Consider the following 26,253-nt stretch of genomic DNA (forward strand, 5'->3'; position numbering starts at 1 on the left):
AACTGGGCTCAGGCTGAATATTTACCATCTACCACCACTCTCTGCCTTCGACCGGTTAGCCAGTTTTCTATCCAATTGGCCAAATTTCCCTCTATCCCATGCCTCCTGACTTTCCGCATAAGCCTACCATGGGGAACCTTATGAAATGCCTTACTAAAATCCATGTACACTACATCCACTCCTCTACCCTCATCCACATGCTTGGTCACCTCCTCAAAGAATTCAATAAGACTTGTAAGGCAAGACCTACCCTTCACAAATCCGTGCTGGCTGTCCCTAATCAAGCAGTGTCTTTCCAGAACTCGTAAATCCTATCCCTCAGTACCCTTTCCATTAATTTGTCTACCACAGAAGTAAGACGAACTGGCCTGTAATTCCCGGGGTTATCCCTATTCCCTTTTTTGAACAGGGGCGCAACATTCGCTACTCTCCAGTCCCCTGGTACCACCCCAGTTGCCAGTGAAGACGAGAAGATCAATGCCAACGGTACTGCAATTTCCTCTCTTGCTTCCCACATAATCCTAGGATATATCCCGTCAGGCCCGGGGGACTTGTCTATCCTCAAGTTGTTCAAAATGTCCAACACATCTTCCTTCCTAACAGGTATCTCTTCTAGCTTATCAGTCCGTTTCACACTCTCCTCTTCAACAATACGGTATCTCTCGTTCGTAAATACTGAAGAGAAGGACTTGTTCAAGACCTCTCCTATCTCTTCCGACTCAATACACAGTCTCCCACTACTGTCCTTGATCGGACCTACCCTCGTTCTCGTCATTCTCAGGTTTCTCACATACGCATGAAATGCCTTGGCGTTATCCTTGATTTTCTCCGCCAAGGAATTTTCATGTCCTCTCTTAGCTCTCCTAATCCCTTTCATCAGGTCCCTTCTGGCAATCCTGAATCCCTCCACTGCTCTTTCTGAACCCTGTTTCCTCAACCTTATGTAAGCCTCCTTCTTCCTCTTTACTAGACATTCAACCTCCCTCGCCAACCAAGGCTCCCTCACACGACCAGTTCTTTTCTGCCTGATAGGTACATACATATCAAGGACACGTCGTATCTGCTACTTGAAAAAGTTCCACATTTCCGCCACATCCTTCCCTGACAGCCTATGCTCCCAACGTATGCTCCTCAAATCCTGTCTTACAGCATCGTAATTTCCCTTCCCCCAATTGTAAAATCTACCTTGTTGTGCGCACCTATCTCTCTCCATAACGAAGGTGAAAGTCACAGAATTGTGGTCACCATCACCAAAATGTTCACCCACTAACAAGCCCACCACTTGTCCCGGTTCATTACCGAGTACCAAATCCAATATGGCCTCCCCTCTGGTTGGACACTCTACATACTGCGTTAGAAAAGCTTCCTGGACACACTGCACAAACACCGCCCCATCCAATCTACTTGATCTAAAGAGCTTCTAATCAATATTTGGGAAGTTGAAGTCGCCCATGACTACGACCCTGTGGCTTCTGCACCTTTCCAAAATCTGTTTCCCAATCTGTTTCTCCACATCTCTGCTGCTATTGCGGGGGCTTTTAGTAAACACCCAACAAGGTGACTGCACCTTTCCTATTTCTGACTTCAGCCCATACGACCTCCAGAGGCAGATCCCCCTCAAACTTCCTTTCTGCAGCCGTTATACCATTTCTAATTAGCAATGCCACCCCCCCGTCCTTTTTTACCACCCTCCCTAATCTTACTGAAACATCTGTAACCAGGAACCTCCAACAGCCATTCCTGTCCCTCATCTATCCATGTTTCCATGATGGCCACAACATCGTAGTCCCAGGTACCGATCCACGCCTTAAGTTCACCCACCTTATTTCTGATACTCCTTCCGTGGAAGTATACGCACTTGAGCCCATCTCTGTGTCCGCAATTAGTCCCTGTCAGTGCTACCTTCTCCACAGCCTCCCTACAGTCTTGGGCATCCTGACACACAGCTAGCTTACTTGCTGGACTACAAGTCCGGATCCCATCCCCCTGCCAAATTAGTTTAAACACCCCCGAAGAGTTTTAGCAAACCTATCCCCCAGGATATTGGTGCCCTTCTGGTTCAGGTGCAACCCGTCCTGTTTATACAGGTCGTACCTTCCCCAGAATGCAGTCCAATTGTCCAAATATCTGAAGCCCTCCCTTCTACACCATCCTTGCAGCCACGTGTTCAACTGCATTCTCTCCCTATTCTTTGCCTCTCTGTCATGTGGCACCGGCAACAACCCAGAGATGACGACTCTGTCTGTCCTAGCTTTTAGCTTCCGGCCTAACTCCTTGAGCTCTTGAATGACCTCTCCACCCATCTTCCTACCTATGTCGTTGGTGCCAATGTGTACCACGACTTCTGGCTGCACACCCTCCCCCTTAAGGATTCTGAAGACACGGTCCGAGACGTCTCGGACCCTAGCACCCGGGAGGCAACAAACCATCCGAGATTCTCGCCCATGTCCACAGAACCGCCTGTCCGTCCCTCTGACTAGAGAGTCCCCTATAAGTAGCGCTCTCCTCCTCTCCCCCTTTTCCTTCTGAGTCTCAGAGCCACAGACCCCTTCACTGCAGCTTACACCTGCAAGGCTGTCCCCCCCAACAGTTTCCAAAGCTGTATACTTATTTTTTAGGGGAACGACCACAGGGGAACCCTGCACTGCCTGCTTCTTCCCCTTCCCACCTCTAACTGTTACCCCGCTACCTCTGTTCTCCGGCGTAACTATGCCCCTGTAGCTTCTATCAATCACCTTCTCAGCCTCTCGAATAATGCTCAGTTCGTCCAGCTCCAGCTCCAGTTCCCTAACTCGTTCGGTGAGGATCAGGATCTGACTGCATTTCCTGCAGACGAAGTCGGCAGGAGTATCGGTGGTCACCCCTACTTCAAACATCCTGCAGGAGGAACATTCCACCGCCTGCGCTGCCATAACTGTACACTTTGTCTCGAAAAACAAGAACACTTAGTCAATAACACTGAGTCACTTACCTGTGGACTTTAAAGTTAGGTTAGAGGAGGAGGGTGGGAGGGAGGCCCTACGAAAGTAGGACCTGTGGTCTAGAACACACCCACTCAAATACTAATCACTTAACCTCCCGCCCAGCTATGCGCTCCAACCTCACCTCCGCTGCCCGCTGCAGATAAGTAATATTGAAACAAACTGTCTTACCTTTAACCTATCCCTCCAACAAGCTGAAGGCCCTATCTTCTTCAAGAAGACCATCACCATCCCCAAACCTAAGAAATCACATGCAATGTCCCAACTTGCCTTCCCTCCTATTTTTGTGCCATCTGCAGATTTCGCAGCAGTGCATTCACTTTCTTCATGCAAGTCATTCATATGCACATTATTACATGCTCATGTATCTAATATACATTATGTATTGTTATATGTTGGAGCTCTTTGTGTCTAATGCACAACAAATATTGTTGTGTGTTAGAGCTGATTGTGTTTACCTGAAATATAATTGTGCATTGAAACTTAAATATTGATTGTTTTAGAGATGTTCGACTTTATAGCTATATATTGTTGTATATTAGAAGTATTCAAACTTACATGTAAATGTTGTTGAGTATTATAGCTGTTCCTATTTTTACATCAATCCTGAACTCGCTCTTGTTAAAGTTGTGCCTTTCTTCTTCCAACCAGCGATACTGTCTCTGACCACGTGGGGCAGCTGCTGCTCTCCTCCAGCACTTTGAGATTAATCTGCAGTCCCAGCGTTGGCCAGATGGGCTGCAGCACAGAGCGGCAGGGATACCCAGTCTCTGGTTATTGTAGAGAGTAAACACATAATCTGGAATGTAGTGGGGGGGAGTGGGTGGAGACATTAATTAAAGAGCCCTGTAGAAAAAGACAGGCTTAAATACAGATAGAGAAAGGGCTAAAGATCATAAGAGGGAGAGAATTCAGTAGAGAATAATGGGGAGAGGAAAAGACAGACAATAGGAGAGAGTTAAGAGGAAAGTATTAGCGAGAAAGCTGGATACAGGACAGGGGTTGGGGTTTAAGGACTGAAAGGGTGAAGACTTAATTGGAAATAAGAGGGGAAGAAGTACATAAGGAATGGAAGGGACCATCCTGATTACAGGGGCACAGGGAGAGGGTTAATACGGGAAGCTGGAGGGATTCTAATTTGGTCAACCAAATGGATCTCATTAAATATGAGTTTCCTGAGTGGGGTTATTAGTCTGGTACAATCAGGGTGCCGTGGCTGGCAGGATATAAACGAGACTGTCAAGGGTTCTGCTCACTTTAGGAAATAGCTTTGTGCTACCTGGATGAGCGTCATGTACGATGCAAGTATAAATGCAAAGTGACTTGAGGGGTTACCACATTTGTGGAAATTGAGATGAAATAATACAGATTAATAAGGAGATTGTTGAATACAGGGGAGTAACGTGCGTGTTCAGTTAAGGGGTAAAAGAAGGAGAGTTAAGACAGAGTGATAGAAAAAGTACAAAATAGAGAGCAATGAAGAGAGAGTTGTATACACCATAACAGGGACAGGGTTAAATGCATGGGAATGGATAAGGTTAAGTCAAGAGTGCGGAGGATTAAACGAAGAAAAATAGTGAGAGCATTAATTAGAAAGTATTAGGGAGAATGTTGAATAGAGGGTAAAGGTTTAAGTAGAGTGGGTACAATGGAGAGTAATTGTGAGAAGATTAAATGGAAAGTATTCGGAAAATAACGGGCAATAGAGAAATGAAGAAATACAGGGTAACAGACAGTAATAGTGTTTAGATGGAGAAGAAGTTGTTCAGTGTGTACAAGAAAGTTTTCTGATTGAGTATGCTGAAGGACATCCGAGAGAAGGTGCGAAACTTGACCTACTCTTGGGAAATAAGGCAGGACAGGTGACTCAGGTGTCAGAGGGGGAGCACTTTGAGGCCAGTGACTGTAATTCTAATAGTTTGAAAATAGTGATTGAAAAGTCTAAAAGTTGAAGTTCTAAATTGGAGGAAGGCTAATATTGATGGTATTAGGCAAGAACTTTCAAAAGCTGATTGGAGGCAGACGTTCACAGGATAGGGTCGGCTGGAAAATGGGAAACCTTCAGAAATAGGGCGATGAGAGTCCGGAGACAGTATATTCCTGTCAGGGTGAAAGGAACGGTTTGTAGGTGTAGGCAATGTAGGATGACGAAAGAAATTGACGGTTTGGTTCAGAAACAGAAGGAAAGATATATCAGGTATAAACAGGATAGATCGAGTGAATCCTGAGAAGAGGAGAAAAGCTGTAGAAGAATACTTAAAGAAAAATCAGGACGGCATAAATGGGACATGAGAACACTTTGGCAACCAGAGTTAGGGAGAATTCAAAAGGATTTTTTCAAATACAGTAAGGACAAAAGGGTAACTTGGGAAATGAAATAGCCCCTCAAACATCAGCAAGGTGGCCTTTGGAGCCGCAGGAGATTGTGGAGGTACGAAACGAGAATTTTGCATCAGCGTTTACTCTGGAAATGACTTGGAAGATATACAATGTGGGCAATAGATAGTGACATCTTGAAAAAAAGTCCATATTACAGAGGAGGAAGTGCTGGATGTCTCAAAATGGATAAAAGATCAGTCCCCAAGACCTAATCAGGTGTACAGGGAAACTTTGTGGGAATTGATTGCTGGGCCTCTTGTTGAGATAATTGTATCATCGATCATCACAGTCTCAATGCTGAGGGAATGCTGCATTATTGGTGCGTCAATATTGGTGGAGTATTCCACTAATGGAAGAGTACTGAGGAATTGCCAATCTGTCAGAAAGTCAGTGCTATGAGAGTGCTGCACTGTCAGAGGGATAATGCTTCGGGAGTGCCGTGTTATTGATGTGTCAGTGCTGAGGGAATTCTGTACTGTCAGAGGGTCAGTTCTAATGGAGCACTACAACTTTAGAGTGTCAGTACTGAGGGAGTGCTACACTTTTGAAGCATCGGGATAAAGGCAGTGTTGTACTAACAGAGGGTCAGTCTTCCAACTGTGGAATCGGATATGCAACAGTTTTTGTAACTGCATCAACTTTGCGACAGTTCACACATAACTTTTGCGTACAGTCTGATTTTGACACCATTAATATGTATGAGCTCAAATCAATGAGACTCTCTTCAATTATATCGTATTGAAGCATGAGTTCCCTCTCCTTTTGAACCTGTGCCAACCTTAGAGGTTTATGCCAACATGGATGTTGCTTAATCACAACTGAATCTCCTGTATCAACATCATGCATAATTAGGTTAGTACTTCCCAGCTTATTCATACATATCTCCACATGTGATAGCAATAACTCTTTCAGGTCATTTCGATTTATACCTGGAAGTAAATTCAATAATTTATCACAATTTTTGAAAACTTCCACATTATACAATTTAATTTGAGGAATGTGAAATTCAGAATCCTCTGGAGTTGGCTCATCAATCTGTGTTATAAACAATAACACAGTATCCTTTTACTTGCCTTTCCTGTGAAAATATCTTTTCAGCATATTCACGAGACACACCATTTGCGATTTCTTTCTGTCTGGCGTCCTCTTCACATAGTTCACCTCATTCAATCTCATTTTGACATGATGAAGTGGTGAGTGGCACGGTGGCACAGTGGTTAGCACTGTTGCGTCACAGCGCCAGAGACCTGGGTTCAATTCCCGCTTCAGGTGATTGACTGTGTGGAGTTCGTATGTTCTCACCTGTGTCTGCGTGGGTTTCCTCCGGGTGTTCCGGTTTCCTTCCACAGTCCAAAAATGTGCAGGTCAGGTGAATTTGCCATGCTAAATTGCCTGTAGTGTTAGGTGTTATGGGGATGGGTATGGGTGGGTTGTGCTTCAGTGTGGACTTGTTGGGCCGAAGGGCCGGTTTCCACACTGTAAGTAATTTAATCCAAACCTTGCTTTGAAAGGTTCACCTATCACTGGAATTTTCACTGACACCTTATCCACGATAGCAACTTGCAACTTTTCATTTCTTGTCTGCTTTCTTTTCATTGTGAACCAAGTAATGTGTTACACAATCCCAATATGTTGTCTCTCAACTCTGACTTATCAATTTCTTCTTAGTTAATATTCGCGGTCTTGCACATAAAACTAATTCAAATGCATTGCATTTGTTCGATTCATTTGGTGCATCACGACTGCAAAAAGTAAAAACAGAATTCCGTTATTCCAATCATCTGGATAGTCTTGACAATAAGTCCTCAATATGGTCTTTACTATCTTATGTCACCTTTCTATCGTTCCCTGCGATTATGGATGGTATGCAGCAGAGTCACAGCGATATACATCTCGGAAGCAGCCCCTTCGATCCAACTCGTCCATGCTGACCAGATATCTCACCCAAAATCTATTTCCATTTGCCAGCACTTTGCCCATACTTCTCTAAACTCTTCCTATTCATAAGCCCATCCAAAAGCCTTTTAAATGTTGCAATGCACCAATCTCCTCATATTCTTCAGGCAGATCATTCCATACATATACCACCCTCTGCGTGAAAACGTTGCCCCTTTGTTCTCTTTTATATCTTTCCCCTCTCAACATAAAGCTATGCACACTAGTTCTGGATTCCCTCATCACAGGGAAAACACTTTTTCTAGATATCTTATCCATTCCTCTGATGACTGTATTGACCTCTATGATGTCACAACAGGGTATTCGAGGCTCCAGGGCAAACAGCTGAGCCTCTTCAACCTCTCCCTGTCGCTTAAATCTTCCAACCGTGGCAATGTGCTTGTAAATCATTACTGAACCCTTTCAGGTTTCACAACAGGGAGGAGACCAGAATTGCACGCAATATTCGAGAAGTGCCCTCACCAACGTCCTGTACATGTGCAACATGACCTCCCATCTCCTATACTCAATGACCTGACCAATAGAGGAAAGGGTACCACATGCCTTCTTCATTGTCTTATCTCCATGCAACTCTACTTTCAAGGAGCTATTAACCTGTACTCCAAGGTCTCTTTGATTTGAAATGTTCTTTCTTCCTGAGTTGTCCATAATTTCCTTGCATACTTTTGACCCTAAATCTGATTGTCTCTCTAAATCTGATTGGTATCCATATCTCGTGAATGTCATAAGTGACTCATCCACAACCCTTTTAGCTGTGATATTGCGTAATGTAATGGTCTCTACAAATGGAGTTGGCACATCCATTATTGTTGACAAATACTAATTTCCACTTTTTATTTTAGGTAGGAATCCTACACATTCAAGTAAGACTCCTAAAAAGTTTATAAAATTAAGGGATATTTATTAAAGGAGCGGGTTTTATTACTGTGGATTTAAAATTACCTGATATGTATGTGACCTCTGGCAAAATTCAGCCACGTTCTTCTGCAGTATATGCAGGCAAGTAAAAATGTTTTTGCGTTTTAACTTGGCTTTTTCTGACCCCTTAAAGGACCTCCCACTCGTAGTTCATGTGCTACCGACAACTCTTTTCTTTTATAACCCTCTGGCTATACGACCTGATGAACTTCTGTGAATTTCTCATCTGCCTGAACATGTGATGGCCTCCATTTCCTCGTTAAGACACCATTGTAAGATAGTGGAATTCAAGGTTACATCGAGATTGCTCTTCCATGTATGCCTTTTGAAATATTTTGTTTAGTTTCTCATCTTTCTGCTGGAATTCAGTTAATTTTCTGAACCAAAATGCCTGCTTTGTCATCCATTCGCTGCTGGTTTGTTTTAAACATTTGAGAAAACAATATGTCTGCGAATTCGACGATAGCTTTCTTATCCGTATTCTTTTGTCTATTCTTTTCAACCGGTGACTTTGTGATCTGGTTACCACACAGTCAGGAAAATATCATACTTCCGTTGCCCGAGTTTCCACTGATTTTCAACCACTGCAGGCAGCACTCCTATCTGTGAACCAGATGTATCGTAAAAAAGGACAAATTGTATTCTTGCAGCTGTGAGTTTGTCCTATCATCACTTCTCCACTCTTCACTTGACACTCTAACCTCATTCTCCATAATTGTCTCGACACTTTTCATCTCATAGTGAATTCCAGTTATTAGCACTTTTCCTTGCAACAGTTCTTCACAGGTACATAGCTCCTCATCCTTCAACATCAAAGCATGAGAGGATGCTGTATATCTTGATATTGTAACCTATATACCTGCTGGTTCTGGCCTTTGTGAGCGAACTCATCCTTGGAAGGTGTATAGTTTAAGAAGACATCGTAGTCCTCCATAAACAACTTCCTACCCGGTTGAACGTTCTGATGCAGATTCTTAGCGTCCACTGTGCTTAACATTGCCACTTCAACACAATTGACTGGCTAACATTCGTTTCATATGTCTGGATATGTAGTGAAAGCAACGAAGGTTTTAAACTTTTCTTTCCGTTTGAAGAGTTACCTTTTTACTCTGTTACAAAGTATCTCTATGATCTTCATCGAGATCTAATTTTCCCTCATTATGTGATGATTTCTCGCTTTCACAATTTCTCTCCCTCACGGAAGCGAAATTTGATTCATGAAACAATTCATAACCATCAACTATTTCAACTGCTAATCTTGCCATTTTAAATCTCTGCTCTTCCACGAGTTCTCCCTACCTCAGGAAGTGAATTCATGAATTCCTTCTAAGTAATTGCTTCTGTAAGAGTATAATCGGTTGTTTAGTTTTTAATATCCTCGCCCACTAATCAAAACTACTTTGTTTTATCCTCTCAATCAATTCCTCTATGCCTGGGACCCTCTGAGAATCTTCATCTAAATTGGAATCTTTGGAGGATTCCTCTCACTCTCAGCTATACCTTCCCCCCCGCCCGTCATTAATGCACACTGACCCTGACATCCTTCTGGAACTGCATCATTTACATTGACATCTTGCACTCTACCTTTTTTCTCACGGCAACCTACCTCCCTACCAATTGAAATCACACTAATATACTTGAGGTTTGACACCAGCTGTGAAGACTTTTGCCTGTCAGAATATGGCAACGGACTGATGTGAAAAGAGAATGTAGTTTTTCTTCTTTGACAGTTTGGTACGAGAAAAGAGCAGGCAGAATGGAGGTATGCCTCTGCATTTCATAGCTACCCGTGTTTGCAAACTTCCCTCGGAGACGCAGAGATACGTTTTTCAAAACTGGTGGCGTCCTGGAATGGCAATCTTTGTGAGATTACAGATCCATAGAAAATTTGGTCGATTATTTCTAATTTGCATCTCCGATACAACTGATTGGAAGAGTAAGATATCGTGATAAGGATACTCCATATTTTATGAAGATCATAAATGAAATAGCAGTGTGCATAGGTCTCAGAGCACCGTACGCTTGTTTGACAGTTTCACATTTCCCCCCCTATCTCTTGATACTTATATCGCAGAAACGTTTATTGATCTTATCTTAAATAAACTTAGCATCAGTGCATTCACATCTCTCTACAGAGAAATCTACAGTTGAAGTCTTCTCCTCATCTGTTTCAAAGTGGCTACCTCCACATCTTGAGATTTGAACCCTTCTACTTGACGTTTCTCCCAAACAGCAAGCTATCATTGCATTTCCAAGCTGCTTCGCTCAAGCTCTTGGAATCTTGTTCACCTTCCACATGTGTGCCCACCTCTCCTGCAACGCTATGTGAACTTTTCCAATTATTTTCTGCTTTGTCACAACTGCAAATGTGTTCTGAACTAAGTTGCAAATGTCATTTTGTGATGATGACCATAGTATACTATTGCTCCTTACTCTTTCAACGTTTCTGCAGTCTTGACAAGGTTGCTCTCGCCATCCTTCACCATTATATTTCCTCTATCCACGTGAGAAAATTTGTTGCCTCTCTGTTCCATTGTTGCCTACTAACTTAATCAATAATCTCTCTCTGCTGTTTCTCACTAGGACCAAGTTATTTTTCTTCTCCCCAGTCCATTTCTCATCTACACTGTACTTTGGCTCATCATTAGTCATGATACCAGATTTCATATGTGTGCAGGTGGCATACAATTGTTGCTGTAGAATTTCTCTCTTCCTCCTCCACTGCGTATTTGCCGTCAGCCAAATTGTCTGACATCCAATTCTGAATGAAGTTAAATTCTTTGAAAGCATAATCATTTCAAGGACCAATATGCTTATCGTTGTCTCCAAATAGAACTCTATTCGCTCATTGTGGTTTTCAGCCTCCTTCCTTGCCAATGTTTCACTCTGAGCTAGAGTAGTCCACGCCCCTTCTCCATTTTTACCCTGAACTGATCTTTTGGCTTGTATATATTCGAAGAACAAGTGTCCATAGCGATGCATGCATACACATAAAATTGTGCAACTTAAAAATAATGGTCCACGATAGTAACAAGATTGACTTCATACCAAAACTATTTTGAAAGTCTAAGTTTAGAGTGGGTTCAAGTCCTGGAGTGGGCTGGATCTTCGAAAAGCTACCAAATTAGTGGTACTGACATCTAACAATAGGATACTGGTTAATTTAAGATATTGTATTTCATTTTGTTTTACATTTCCAAACTGATCTGAGATGGCTCTGTCACATACTGCTAGTAACCGACATTCCATCAGAAACGCCCTCTGTTCAATATTATCTGACAACTGAAAGTAAAATGGACTTGTAGTTTCAATGTAATCACATTTCATTTTTTCTTTGGCGGAATTGGCGGGGATTCACTCGCTGTTGCACAAAATACGTATGCAGTTAGCTGGTTTAAAGCTGAAGAGCTCAACTTTGTGTTTGGGTTACCACTAAGCATGACGAGACGGGTATTAATAGTGTGTTTGAGATCCTGAAATAAAAAAGTTCAAAGTTTTTCATTGTTGGATTAATCTAATCAAAGTCTTTTGAAATGAGTCGCATTTCTATGGATCATCCTGCACAAATAAAGAAGATAGAAAGCTAACTTTTCTGAGAAAAAAACATTTCCAGACCAGGCTGCAATAATATATTGTGTTCACCGAACTTGCATTAACGGGAAGACAAAAGTGAATTGCAATATAAAACAATTAACCAAAATGTTGTCCTGAAAGTTACAAGTTTAACAAAGGGAGCATTAGGTAAGGACGAGGAAGATGGCGATACAGTCCCTTTCAAATAAAAAAACACATACTGTAAGACAAATATTTCTTTAACTGTGCTTCCCACCTGCAGTAGTTTAGTTTAATTTTGGTGCAAGTGTGCTGCCGACATTATTGATTTCCTAGCAGAACGTCAGGAGATGTAACACAATGATGTAACCCAACTGTTCTGAAGAAGTAATATATCATTCATAATGATGTGGAAACACAAAAATGGGCAGTGACACAGCCTGTGGAAGTGCTGCCTTATAATGCCAGATACCCGGGTTTGTTTCCACCCTTGAGCAAATATCTGTGTGGAGTTTGCACTTTCTCATGTCAGCATGGGTTTCCTCCAGGTGCTCTAAATTCCTCCAAAGATGTGCAATTTAGCTGGATTGCTCATGGTAAATTGTCCAAGGCATGCAGGGAGTTGTAGGTTAAGTGGATTTACTATGGGAAATGCAAGGTTATGCATCTGAAAGTATTTCAACAAAGTAACCCAGTCCCTAACTTTGCAAACTGATTTGAGCAGGTCTTTATTTAGATATTTCAAGAGCTGGTCAAACCACTTAGTGTTAAACAAAAGTTGAATTTATTTACAAGATTACCAACTAAAACACAAACAAAAGAGAACAGGTTATAGAGTAGGGCGCTGGGTCTAGTGCGATGCTACTTTGAGTTTCAGTGTGGACTCGATGGGCCAAATGGCCTGCTTGCACTCTGTAATTCTATGAAAGTCAACATAGCTTTGACCAAGGTCCCTCCTAAGATTCCTGATATGCTCTCTATATGCTTCGGGCACAAACCCATATGCACATACGATGGCTTTCTTCACAACATCGTACTCTCTAAGTGCCTCCTCTGGCTCTTCCTACAAGTTGGTTTGGATCAACAAAACCCACATGGTCAATAAACACTGCGGTTGTTTAGATACATTTTCAAATGAGATGAAAACTGCTACAACATTCATCTCATCAAATTGTCGGAATGATTTAATGTATCCCCACCACTCCTTTGGTTCTTTATCTAGTCTTCACCACTAAGCTGAATTTAACCCCTTTATCGGCATTGTTTTTCCCTTATACTCCTGTCCAAATGCAATTTCTGAAGTTCAAACTCCGTCTCTTTCGTCCTTTCTTCTCTCTCCTTATCTCTCTCCTTTCTTTCTCTTTCTCTTTCTATCTCTTCTCTGTTCCTTTCTCTGTTTATTTTATTCAGCTAAAGCGATTCATAATATTTTCTCATTTATCTGTTTTTTTAATCGCAATTCAAGCAGTTTCGGTTCTTTTGCCATTTCCTTTTCTTTTGCCTCCAAATCAAGGTGCTTCATTTTCGATTTAATTTTAGACATCGCCAACGATTCTGATGTTGTTGCCAGCAGATTTAACGGTTAACACTTGCAGTATTAACCTCGTTTTTCTTCACGTAAGGAGGTAGCTTCAACTCCAGATTTACTGCTAACACCAGCAGCGTTTCATTGTTCACCTTTTGCAACGCTCCCATAGCCACTTCTTCTCACCCCAGAAATCTTTCTGTCCCTGAATGAAAAATCGCTCCACCATGCACTGCCTAAAACAATCGAATTTTTCACCTGAAGAAACAACACTAGCACATATCACTTGCAGCCTTTGATTCCAACAAATTTTAATTACAAATTGAAACTATAGAAAAAAACCAGCAAAGAACCCCATCATGGACCACCGCGGAACTCTGAAAGCATTTGAACAAGGTAGCCCAGACCCTACCTATTCTACATGTTTTAAGCAGTTGTAGTGTGTATAATCCAGGAGTGATGCACTTGGTCTAATCATTTAGCTGTAAACAAAATTGGATTTATTCGTAAATGAACTAAATGAAACCGAATTCACAATAACATATCTATTTAAAAACTCAAACGACCCTGCAACAACTTTTTGATGTTGTTCCAAATAATTGTACCATTTCACAGACACCCCTTGCAACAAATGTAAATTCAAACGTAGGTTCTCACAGGAGAGAGGTCAGAAAGAGAGTGCGGATCAGCATGGAACTGATTCTCTAATCACCAGTTTCTCTGCGTTATAGAGTCATAGAGATGCACAACATTGAAACAGACTATCCAGTTCAACTTGTGCATGCAGAACAGATATCCTAAAGTATTCTAGTCCCATTTGACAGTACTCAGCCTATATCCCTCGAAAATATCCTATTCACATACCCATCCAGAAGCTTTTAAATGCTGTAATTGTACCTGCCTACACCACTTCATCTGACAACTCATTCCACTCACGCATCACTCTCTGCATGGAGGATTTGTCATTCAGTCCCTTCTATATTTTTCCCCACTCACTCAACACCTATGACCTCTACTTCTGGTCTTCCCCACCCCAGGGAACAAAAGATTTTCTTATTTTATACGATTCATGCTCCTCATGATTTTATAAACATCGATAATGCCACCCTTCAGCCTCCCAAGCTCCAGGAAACACCGCTCCAGCTTATCCCCCCCATACCTCAAACTTTACAATGCTTGCAACAACCTTTTTCAATCTTTTATGAACCTTTTCAAGTTTCACAACATCCTTCCGATAGGAAGGAGACCACAGTTGTGCACAATATTCCAAAGGTGGCCAAATAAATGTCCTGTACCGTCGCAGCACGACATTCCAACTCCTATGCTCTGACCAGTACATAACAGTGTACCAGGCGTCTTCTTCACTATCCTATCTACCTGCGATTCTACTTTCAATAAACTATGAACCTCCACTCCAAAATCTAATTTTGTTCATCAACACTCCCCAGGACCTTACCATTAAGTGTTTAGGTTCTGCTCTGATTTGTATTTCCAAAATTTAGCACCTCACATTTATTTAATTAAACTCCACCTGCCACTCCTTAGCTCGTTTCTCCATTTGATTAAGATTGGTTTATACTCTTATGGGACTTCCTTCGCTGCACAGTACGCCTCAAATTTTGCCGTCATCTGCAAACTTCCTTACTATACCTCCTAGGTAAACATCCATATAATTTACATAAATGATGAAAAGTAGTGGAACTAGCATTGATCCTTGTGACTCGCCACTGGTCACAGGTTTCCAGTCTGAAAAGCATCCCTCCACGACCACCAGCCTGTTTTCTAATATTGACCCGTTTATGTATCCAAATGGCTAGTTCTCCCCAAATTCTGTGAGATTCTAACCATACTAAACGGTCTCCCATGAGGAAATTTGTCGAACGCCTCACTGAGATCACGTCCACTGCTCTGCCTCATCAATCATCTTCGTTACTTCTTCAAACAAATCTCAATCAAATTCGTGAGACATGATTTCCCACACAGAAAGCCATGCTGACTGTCCCTAGTCAGTTCTTGCCTTTCCAAACACATGTAAATTCTATCTCTCAGGATTCCGTCCAACAAATTGGCCACCACAGATGCCAGGCTCACCGGTCTATAGATCCCTGGCTTTTACATAACCTTTTTCTTAAATAGTGTCATCACGTGAGCCAACCTCATGTGTTCCAGCACCATACCTGTGACTAACGATGACATAAGCAAAGGGCACAGCAATCTCTTCCCGAGCTTCCCACAGACTTTCAGGTTACACAAGATCAGGTCCTGGGGATTTAACCAGTTTAATGTGTTTCAATACATCCAGCGCCTCCTCCTCTGCAATAGAGACAGTTTTTAAGATGCCACCATGTATTTCGCAAATTCTATACCTTCCATCTCCTTCTCCACAATGAATATTGATGTAAAATACTCATTAAATGTCTCTTCCGTCTCATGTGGCTCCATGCACAGACTGCCTTGCTGATCTTTGAGGGGTCCTATTTTCACCCGTGTTACCCTTTTGTCTTTAATGTATTTATGGAAGCCCTTTGGCTTCTGATGAACCCTATTTCCTGAAGTGATCTCCGATCCCCCTTTTTGACCTTCTGGTTTCCCTCTTAAGATTACTTCAAATGCATTTGTGCACTTCTCAGGAATCACTCGATCTCTCCTATCAATACTGACATATAATTCCTTCTTTTACTTTGCCAAAACCTCATATTCCCGAGTCATCCAGAATTCCCTACACTTACCAGCCATTCCTTTCACCCTCAGAGAAATGTACTGTCTCTGGATTCTCGTGATCTCATTTTTGAAGGCTTCCCATTTTGCAGCCGTCACGTTAATTGCCAACGTCTTCCCACGATCAGTTTTTGCATGTTCTTGCTCAGCATCGTCAAAATTAGCCTTCCTTCAATTTAGAACTTCAAGGTTTAGATGCGGTTCATCCTTTTTCATCCCTGTTTTATAAACTAACAGAACTTTCGTCTTGTACCCCAAAGAGCTCCCCACTGACACCTCGGTGACATGACTTGCCTTATTTCCCAAGGCTAGATCAAGCTTTGCACCTTCTGTAGTAGGTGCATCCACATACTGAATTCGAAAACACTTTCGTACACAATTAGCAAGTTCTTCTTTATCTAAATGTTAACATTATGTCAATCCGGTTCTATGGTTGGGAAGTTAAAATCCCCAGCCATGATCACCCTATTATTCTTGCAGATAACTGAAATCTCTTCATCAATCTGTCTCTAGGGGGTATATAATACAATCTCAATACGGAGATCATCCCTTTCTTATTTCTCAGTTCCACCTCAAATAACTTGCCTCAATATATTCTCGGAGAAATGCTCCCTATATACAGCAGTAATGCTATCCCGCATCAAAATGTCCACTCACCCCTCCACACCCCCGCCCCCACACTCCACCCCCTCCCCCCTCCGACCCCCGCCGTGTCCCTTCAATCCTTCCTCTCGCATTTGCATTGTGGAACAATAAGCTGCGAGTCCTGTCCATCCCAATCCCAAGTTCCTAGCTATGCCTTGAATTGATCTGCATTCCCTATTAAACCTCTTGCATTGATGCAAATGCTGTTTAATTTATGATTCCCACCTTTGTTTCTACTTTGTTTCCACCTGCCCTGTTTGTTTCTCTCCCTTTCCCAACTGTTGCCGTCTCAGATTCATGTCTTTTCTCACTACTTCCCTTGGTTGCGGGCCGCCCACCCGACCTTCCGAGTTTAAAACCTTTGGAGCAGCTCGAGTAAATCTCACTTCCTGTACAGTTCCCTGCTAATTCAAGTGGAATCAGTCCTTCTTCTGCAGGTCACTTGAACTCCAGAAGAGAGTCCAATGATTCAAAAATGTGAGCCATTCTCCCCGGCACCAGCTCCTCGACCACGCAGAGAGCTCCTCTATCCTCTTATTCGTGCACTCACGAGCTCGTAGCGCTGGAAGTAATCCATATATAACTACACTTCGGGACCTCCTTTTTAAATTCATGCCGAACTTTCTATTTTCTCCCTTCAGAATACCATCCTTTTCCCTTCTTATGTCGTCTGTTCCACTGTGTGCAATGACTCCCTGCTGACCTCTCTCCCCTTTGAGAACGTTATGCACCCTCTCTGAGACATCCTTGATGCTGGCACCAGAGAGGCAACTCACCATTCTGCTTTTTTGCTGCTTTTCGCAGAATCGTCTGCCTTGCCTCTGACGAGAGAGTCCCTTATCACAATTGATCGTTTGGAAACTAACATACCCTTTATTAGCGCAGAGTCTGTTTTGATACCATAAACATGGCTGTTCCTGTTACATTCCCCTGAGAGTCCATCACTAAATCCTGATCAGTAGCTGCAATCAATACAGCTTGCAAATAACAAATAAAATCGTATCCTGCACTGAGAACTGTCCAGTCCTCTTTCATTGTGCTTGCGTTGTCTTCTCAAACCTTAAAAACTTCTTCAATTCGATAAACTAAGACATATTGAAAAGTCGGGCTTTACGCCCCTCAGACCTCAAATAAATAGAAAACTTAATCTTGACAAAGGACGAGTATCGTCAAACACCAAATATGGTAAGTCATTGTCACAAGTCTGTGAACATTAAACAAGTGTCGATGTTCATGTAAGTCGTGAAACAAATTTTCAGAGTAAATACCAAACGTGATCACGATGTAACATTACCTTGTTCCGTTTAAAAGTTTAAGATCTAAAATATTTATGTTAATTTACAAAGCAGACCAGTTACAGGAAGGATCATGTAATACAATTTCTGAAGGTCATCCATACCAGAAGTCTGTCTTGCATTAATTCTGTGTCATTTATGGTCCAAGTGATTCTTCTGATTTCAGTTCCGTGGCGATGAAATCTCTGAACCACTGACTGATATATTTGTGAGATCTTTCTGATTTTGAACTTGTAACATTGGTCAACATTATCTTTTCCAAATTGACTGTATTCTTGACAAAATTTCCGCTGTATTTGGTCTGTATTTGGCACAGCCTCAATAGCACAACTCTGATCAGCGTCAAAAGCGAAAAAACATGCTGGAACATAACTGTCACGACAACAAATCAAACATCACAGACTGATTGATGCAACTCATCGATGTCATCAGGCCCTTTTCTGAATAAGACAATTGAATGTTTTTGTTGTAATTTTGTGTGGTCTCTTGGAGGGCTATTTTTGTTTTCACTGAAGTAAATCTGCCCCAGGCAAGTGTGCATAATCGGTTCCATTAATAGACAAAGCTAATTCACAGAATCGCCAATCATGTTACAAATCAGAAGTACGGAACTTGGTCCACAGTCCTTTTTTTTCGTAAATTATCATCGTATTATTTATAATAACAATACAGCATGACGAGAAAAGTTTTCAATATGAGGCAAATATTAGTAAGAGTGAAGTGGTAATGTAACTTCATTGAAATGTAAGAAAATGAGTTCTCTATATTTATATTCTATGCGCATTTATTTGAAAAACATATCTTGTGAATAAAAATATCTTTGCAAACATCATCACGAAATAAGTTCAGACTTATATGTCTGACTTAGTATATGACTAAGTGAACAAATATTGGAAGCTGAATCAATCCAATAGAACAAACTAAAAGCATTTCTTACATGTGCAAAATAATATTTGCACTTATGTAATTATATTCATTGTTAGTTGCATGTTATAATGAATGATACAGTGAAATATTCTTGATTGTTCATTACCGTTGAAATTTCACGCATTTTTATATTGTAATAATTGGCGAAAATGATGTGCATTATGACAGTTTAACGTCAAGAAATGACGTTAGCAGTTATTCCAAACCCAGAGGTGGATTAAAGAGTAAATATCTTTAATTCATGCACAACGATTTAACAACCAAAAAATGGAATGGTGAACTTCTGTCCAATCAGGGCAATGCAGTGCAGGATGAATCCGCCAGATGGCCAAGCCATATTTCGTGGTGCAGTACATTTATCTGAAAAAATCCTGAGGAAAGAAAGGACTGACAGGTGGCCGTAGTATAATAATAGAGGGAAGATATTGCGCTAAACGTGAAGGAATGCTTTCTGTATCAGTGTTATAACGGAGCAGAATAATATACAGGCATAGCTGGGGATGGAACAGAAGCATCTCACAGAGTGCTGGATGTGCGGTTTATTGGTGAAATCGTTGTATTGCATGATGGCTGCCTTGGATCACATCAAACATAGGATTTTAAAGGATATTCAACCACAATGGAATGAATTAAACCAATGCAGTGGCAGAGAATAGTGTCATTACAATTGCACTGAAAAGTGTTTGCAATCAAAAACTTCCTGAAGATATCCATTATCTGTAACTCTTTTAAATTTATTAATGACACATTTATTCAAAACTCATCCGAAAAAGTGAAAATTGAACTTCTGCAGGAGTGAATATTTCGAATGTTTATCATGCTGACATGTACAAGGTTTACTCAATTCCCATCCATCATGGAAATTTCTATTTGTAGTAGCATCACATCTTTGGACATGGTTTACTGCTTCTCAGATGCTGGTCAAGTATAAAACTGAAACATATGGACTGGAAACACTGCAGCATAGTCCAGTGGACGCTCAGATGTACACTTATGCCTTCATTGTATAAATTACGACACCAGCGATTTCAGAGCATTCTTGATTTTCTCTCTGAACTTAGACTGAGTTGCTGCATAAAGAAATGTGTTTGTACAGCAATTTAAATTCCGCAACATGAAACCAAAATCCTGAAATACTATTTCAGACGCTGTGTAATATATTCCTTTAAAGGTGTAACGAAAGAAATTTATGATAAACATCAACCACAGAAGTATAAAGCTTCCAGATATGGTGAAAAGTAAAATGACAGACTTCCTCCTGCTTTCCATCTCTGGGTCACTGTGTTTCTGTCCATTGCTGCGAGCTTTCAGCTCCTTACGGACTCGGCTAGAAACTAAAATGTGTCTGAAAGTCAGAGTGTTGATGAACAGAATTAGAGCGAATGGGAGTAGTGGAGATAAAGCTTTAGCAAAACACTCATAACTCACCCATCCAGGATCAGTATAAAATTTTGGTTTTACACGACAAAACCATGGTATGTTGTCAACTATCTTTCCAGGCTCATAAATAAAGTAGTTGGGGATGCTTTTCAAGCACAGCAGAATGGAGATTGTTGAAAGCACGACTGTTGCCGTTGTCTCTGTGCAAAATCGCGTTCTCAGATTTTGGCAACAAACTGCTATAAATCTATCGAAAGAGAAAGAAATAGTGAACCAAACCGAGCAATCTATGATTGCAACCGACAAGGCATAGCGAACACTACAGGCGGGAGTGATGTCCAGGAAAAATACTGGGGCTTCATAGTAATAAATAACATCTGCCAAAATGACTTGGAAGATAATGGCCAGGAGATCTGCCATTGCCATAGCCACCAGGTAGCGAGTAGTGCACTTTGTAAGACCACAATGTCCTTGGGAGAGAATCGTAACGGCCAAAACATTTCCTGTGTGAGAAAGAAAGGTAGAGACATAGGAATTATTGAGCGTACGTCTTTAATATCTGACGTGGTCAATATAGCAGGATGGAGCATGCATATGGGAAAGACGATGCAATCACTGTGTGCCTATCATTGTCGAATATGAAAATTCCAAGCTGAATCTGAAACACTTTCATACTCAACAGGTAGTCAGACAGGAGGGTTCATTTAACTCTTCGAACACAATACCTTTCCATGCAAAAGTGCCTGACTGAGTGCGGGGAAAGTATAGGTTTATAAATGAGTCCTGCATTGGATTTTATGAGGTACAGACAGTGTTGTGCTGTAAATTATAGAGTCATAGAGTCATAGAGATGTACAGCATGGAAACAGACCCTTTGGTCCAACCCGTCCATGCCGACCAGATATCCCAACCCAATCTAGTCCCACCTACCAGCACCCGACCCATATCCCTTCAAACCCTTCCTATTCATATATCCATCGAAATGTCTCTTAAATGTTGCAATTGTATCAGCCTCCACCACATCCTCTGGCAGATTATTCCATACACATCCCACCCTCTGTGTGAAAACGTTGCCCGTTAGGTCTTTTTTATATCTTTCCTCTCTCACCCTCAGCCTATGCTCTCTACGTCTGGAATCCCAAACGCCAGGGAAAAAACTTTGTCTATTTATCCTATCCATGCCCCTCATGATTATGTAAATCTCTATAAGGTCACCCCTCAGCCTCCGACGCTCGAGGGAAAAAAGCCCAGCCTGTTCAGCTTCTCCCTGCAGCTCAGATGCTCCAACTCTGGCAACATCCTTGTAAATCTTTTCTGAACCCTTTCAAGTTTCACAACATCTTTCCAATAGGAAGGAGACCAGGATTGCATGCAATATTCCAATAGTGGCCTAACAAATGTCCTGTACAGCCGCAACATGTCCTCCCAACTCCTGTACTCAATACTCTGACCAAGGAGTAAAGGAGAGCATACCAAAAGTTCTTGATAGAATTGTTTCCCTCTTGAAACTGAACACCTTCATTCAAAACACACTGAATAAAACTTTCTGACACAGATCAGGTACTGCATATTATTTTTCCTAGATTATGTTTCCAGTCAAAATTCACTCATCGTTCCAGCGTAAGTCAAAATTAGATGCTTTCCCTCTGGTCTTCTCCATTTATTTAGCTGACACGGAGTCTGTTTGCATATTTCTCGCTGCATTTAGGCACGTGCCCCCATCGTCTATCATGTATCAATGTGTGCATGAGCTCAAGAAATATGAGTAGGAATACTTTGCCCATTGGAGCTTGTGATATGATTGTAGGTGATCTCATTGTCTCACATTACATTCCAGGTCTGACTGCCATTCACATGTTTATAATGCGGAACTTGTGCAACTCGGCTATAAAATGTCTCAATTCCTCTGCTTTCAGTTACTTTGCAGAGAAAAAAAAAACAAGTGTGATAGACTCATGAATTTGGTGAGAATAATAATTATTGTGAACTCTGCCGTGCATTTGATGCCCCTTATTCCTAAACAGAAACGCAGAGCTATTGGCCTCATATGAGGCGAAAATCCCCTTCCATGTGCAAAACGCCTTTAGTTTAAATGTCAACTTTCTATTCTTGTTATTCAGAGAGTCAGGAACCGGACTGGAAGACAACCTATGTATCTCCAAATACATCTCTGATGGCATGTAAAAGCCAGTAATTTAACTGACATTGACACTATCTACCAAAATTACCTCGCGACCATCACAATCTCGCCCCCCACCCCTTTCTTTCTGAATGATCAATGTACAGTGTCTTCAGCTCCTTTCTCCAAATAAGTGTCAATCTGATCAGAATTCTGAACTGAAGTCTAATTGGAAAGTTGTTTGCATTTATTTTTTTGCATTGCTTCTTGCGTGATTCGCATTTTATGTTGGTGGCTGGGTGCAATGTAGTTGCGATTTGGCCAGTGCAAAAATGTGATGTTTTGCCATTTCTCAAGATCACACAGAAGTGCAGCAGTGATGTTAGCTGATTTTCAAGTTTTAAAATTCGAAGCTCAATCTATGAAGAATATGTACAATTCCCACAATAATGGGGGCTCTGGAGAGTGGAACAAAACGGTTTTCCAACTTTAGAGGTGAAATGCCAATTCTCTGTTTAGCCATTTACCGCGTGCTGAAAATGCAACGACTGCAAACGAACTTTCTAGCTCAGCGATAAAACTTACATCCAGAACTTCAATCTGATCTAGAAATCTTCTCAAAACTTCCGAAATGTTTAGCCATCAAAAGGCTCTGCTTACGATCACCTTTTCTACTGCGCATAAAACTTCCTGCATCATGATGACACATTACCACTGAGAAACGGGATTGCTGATGGCTTTATTGAATGTTGATGTATTCCCAAGGTCCTGAATGTTTTGTCCTGTTGTTGTATTTTAAGTTCAACTTTTCACCAATACTAAGTAAAATAAAACACTCATAATGCTGCATTAATCTTCAAAATGATGATTATCCTGCTGTATATAAAGTAAGTGATATCACATTATTTATTATGTTGCCATTTGCAACTGTTTGGTCATATGGTCGTCTGATCAAGGCTCCTGTTACATTTCAGACGTCTTCTACATTGTGAAATAATCACTAGTCTTTCAACATAATAATGTCTTCTGATGTGTTCCATTCATAAGGTTGAAATTAGGATCACTCTGAAAACTCTTCCAAAAGATATTGCTGTCGACAAGACGACTTAGTGAATGTTTTATATTGTTGCACATGACATACCAACTTTATACTCAATGCCCCACTGATGAAGTCAGGCATGACATGCACTTTCTTCGGAAACCCATCTCCTTCTGTTGACATTTTCACGAAAAACCTCACGAAAAAAATCAAACAAAAGCGAAAGTGCACTCTGGAAGTGGCACTCCTCGGATGCCGCCTGACCTGCTGTGCGTTTCCAGCACCACTGTGATCTAAACACTGGATTCCACCATCTACAGTCCTCACATTTGACTAATTTCCAAGTGCATGCGGGAAATGTGTGATTCTTAATTTGTGAAGCAAGCATAAGGATCTTCCCCATATTACAGAATGGAAACTTTCTTGCTTTTGAGACAAGAGAGATTTCCCTGCATATAGTATGAACGGTGGCCTTCATACAATCAGTGTAAACTGCAGTTAATCTCTGTGAACCTTGAGATTCTTCTGGAAAGCACGAAAACCCAACATAATTGCAACATAATTGCTCTGTCAGAAAATGTTTCAGTGAGAAAGAACTCACAAGACCAGTTTCCACAAGTGAGATTTTTGGGTATGTTCTGTGACATGACGAGTGACTAATATAAAAACACTGGTCGATGACATGATGACGCTGCTCTTTGAACAAGGTTATGTTGTCCATGATTTTTTTCTGAGGAGGTCGTGAAAACACATGTTCTGAAAAGTCTGTACTTGGACGTGTTTTATGGGGAATTTGATTATGGCTAACAGACACTATCTCAGGCAAAAGGTTTTGAAGTTTAAAAGAACCTCTTGCACATTGAAATGGGGAGTGGGTGACCAGTTTTTGCAGCTCAGTCTTTCTCCTGATTTTGTTTTGGTAGTCTATCTATTCCCCTAAAGCAGTCATGAAGTTTTGAGACTGCTGATCCAAGAAACAGCTACATGTAAGGTGTACCATGGTCCCTCCTTTATGATCCTGTGTTTGATTTTAATCTTTGTGCCAAACGGTTTTTACGAGGATTGTTGTAAATATTTGGAACTACATCACAAAGTTGGGATAATCTGTTGGGTTTTCGGGTAAGTTAATTTATTTTGAATTTTGTTCCCTTTTGTTTGTGTTTTATTCGTTAATCTCGTCAATAAATGCTGCTTTGTTTTAAAACTAAGCGGTTTGATCTCTTGCATCCCTCCCAGAATATCCATGTTATATCTGTTTAAAATGACGAGCAAAGTTGGTGTCTGGCCTGATCCATAATAATGGGATCCATGTTTATCGCTGGTTGTTATAATCATGGAAACATCTGTGTTTTCCCATTTGGATTTGAGACTCCAGTCTATGGGTTCACGATGAACAGGGAAGAAGTTGACTGCAGCCTAAAATTAATCAAAGCGTCATTGTTCCTGGTTAATTGAAATTCCGAACAGTGCTTTGAATATTTTACCATAGCTTGTTTTTATGATTGAGCGCTATTTGGTGTTGGCTGAGCAGTGGCACGTTGGGTTGAACTTAGCTAAATGTGAAGTGCTACATTTTGGTAAAGCAAGTAAGCGCAGGCTTCTGCGGTATTTTACTGAAGATGGAGCCTAGGATGCAGTTCCTTTAATATGAATTCACAGGTCGACAGGGTAGTGAGGAAAGCATTTGGTACACTTGCATCTGCTGTTACTAGTGATGAACTAAAGCAAATTCAGACTAAGATTCTGCATGATAACGGGGCAGAAGAAGCCAGGGAATTTTCCTAAATATTGCAGAATTCGCTCATGGAGGCAATAGTTGGAAAGCGTAGATCAGGCTACTACTGCGAGTAAAACACACATGGTCGGTCCAACTAAACTCTTTGCCTAATGTCTTTATATTAGCCATTATCACCCGCTATTTCCTGATATGTCGTGCATGGCAATGAAGTGACACGGATGTTGGCTGCTATAGGTTAGTGAAAACATGAAAACACATGAAAAACCTGCAGTGTATTTTAAACAATTGCACAACAAAATGCAAATGAAAATACAGCAGAATAGAATGAAAAAATTGACGAAAATGTACGCTATTTTATAATTGAAACGATTAAATTAATTCCAGTAAGAAAACAATTGCACAGATATTCACAATAATACAACAGCACTGCAGATCAATGTTTGCAACAATGAAACTTACTTTGCATAAATCTACAGAAATAAAGGTTTCTAATGTTGTTCCAAAGAATATCTCTATCGGTTGATAACCATTTCAACAACGCATAAAATTCCACAGAAGGTAGTAAATCATTGCCAGAAAGTATTTTAACTGCAAGCACTGATTGAATATCACCTGAAGGGGTGCAATAATATTAGAGCGATACATCAACTGATTTGATCGAAAAACTGAGTGCTTGGTGTAAGGTCTGTGCAGTTGTTTATCAGCAAAGAACTTTATCAGACAGAGTGGTACATTTACAAATTTCCGACTTTTGTTCTCACTTACCAAGCAGGCCAACTACAGCAAGGACCATGTAGTACACTTTCTTGAGATCGTACATTTGAAACGCCATTTCTATATTTTATACCTTGCTTTATGCTGTCATTAATCCCTTTGTATTTGATTCTGCGGCGATAAAATCCTACGACCATTCATTTATACCTTGAGAAATATCAATGGTGTTGTTGTGTTGTGCTTACAACAGTTTCTCGGAAATTGTAAGCCCCAGGGTACTGACACTGATGCAATTTGGCAGATTAATTCGGTTTGGTTTTGCAGGTCAAGTAATTCACGTCAACATCATGATTTACAAAGAAAACAA

At 41.0% G+C, this 26,253-nt stretch overlaps 1 protein-coding gene across 1 annotated transcript; it reads right to left on the bottom strand.

The window, feature by feature from the left end:
• Window positions 1-19,907: 19,907 nt before the first annotated feature.
• LOC140468645 (probable G-protein coupled receptor 139) lies at window positions 19,908-26,004 on the bottom strand. The gene is made up of 2 exons (XM_072564731.1): window positions 25,938-26,004; window positions 19,908-20,779 (listed from the first exon to the last, which is right to left on the bottom strand). The coding sequence occupies exons 1-2, from the start codon at window positions 26,002-26,004 to the stop codon at window positions 19,908-19,910; spliced, it is 939 nt and encodes a 312-aa protein (XP_072420832.1).
• Between the last annotated feature and the right edge of the window lie 249 nt (window positions 26,005-26,253).

Source organism: Chiloscyllium punctatum, chromosome 47 (assembly GCF_047496795.1).
Source record: "Chiloscyllium punctatum isolate Juve2018m chromosome 47, sChiPun1.3, whole genome shotgun sequence".
Classification (NCBI taxonomy): Eukaryota; Metazoa; Chordata; class Chondrichthyes; order Orectolobiformes; family Hemiscylliidae; genus Chiloscyllium; species Chiloscyllium punctatum.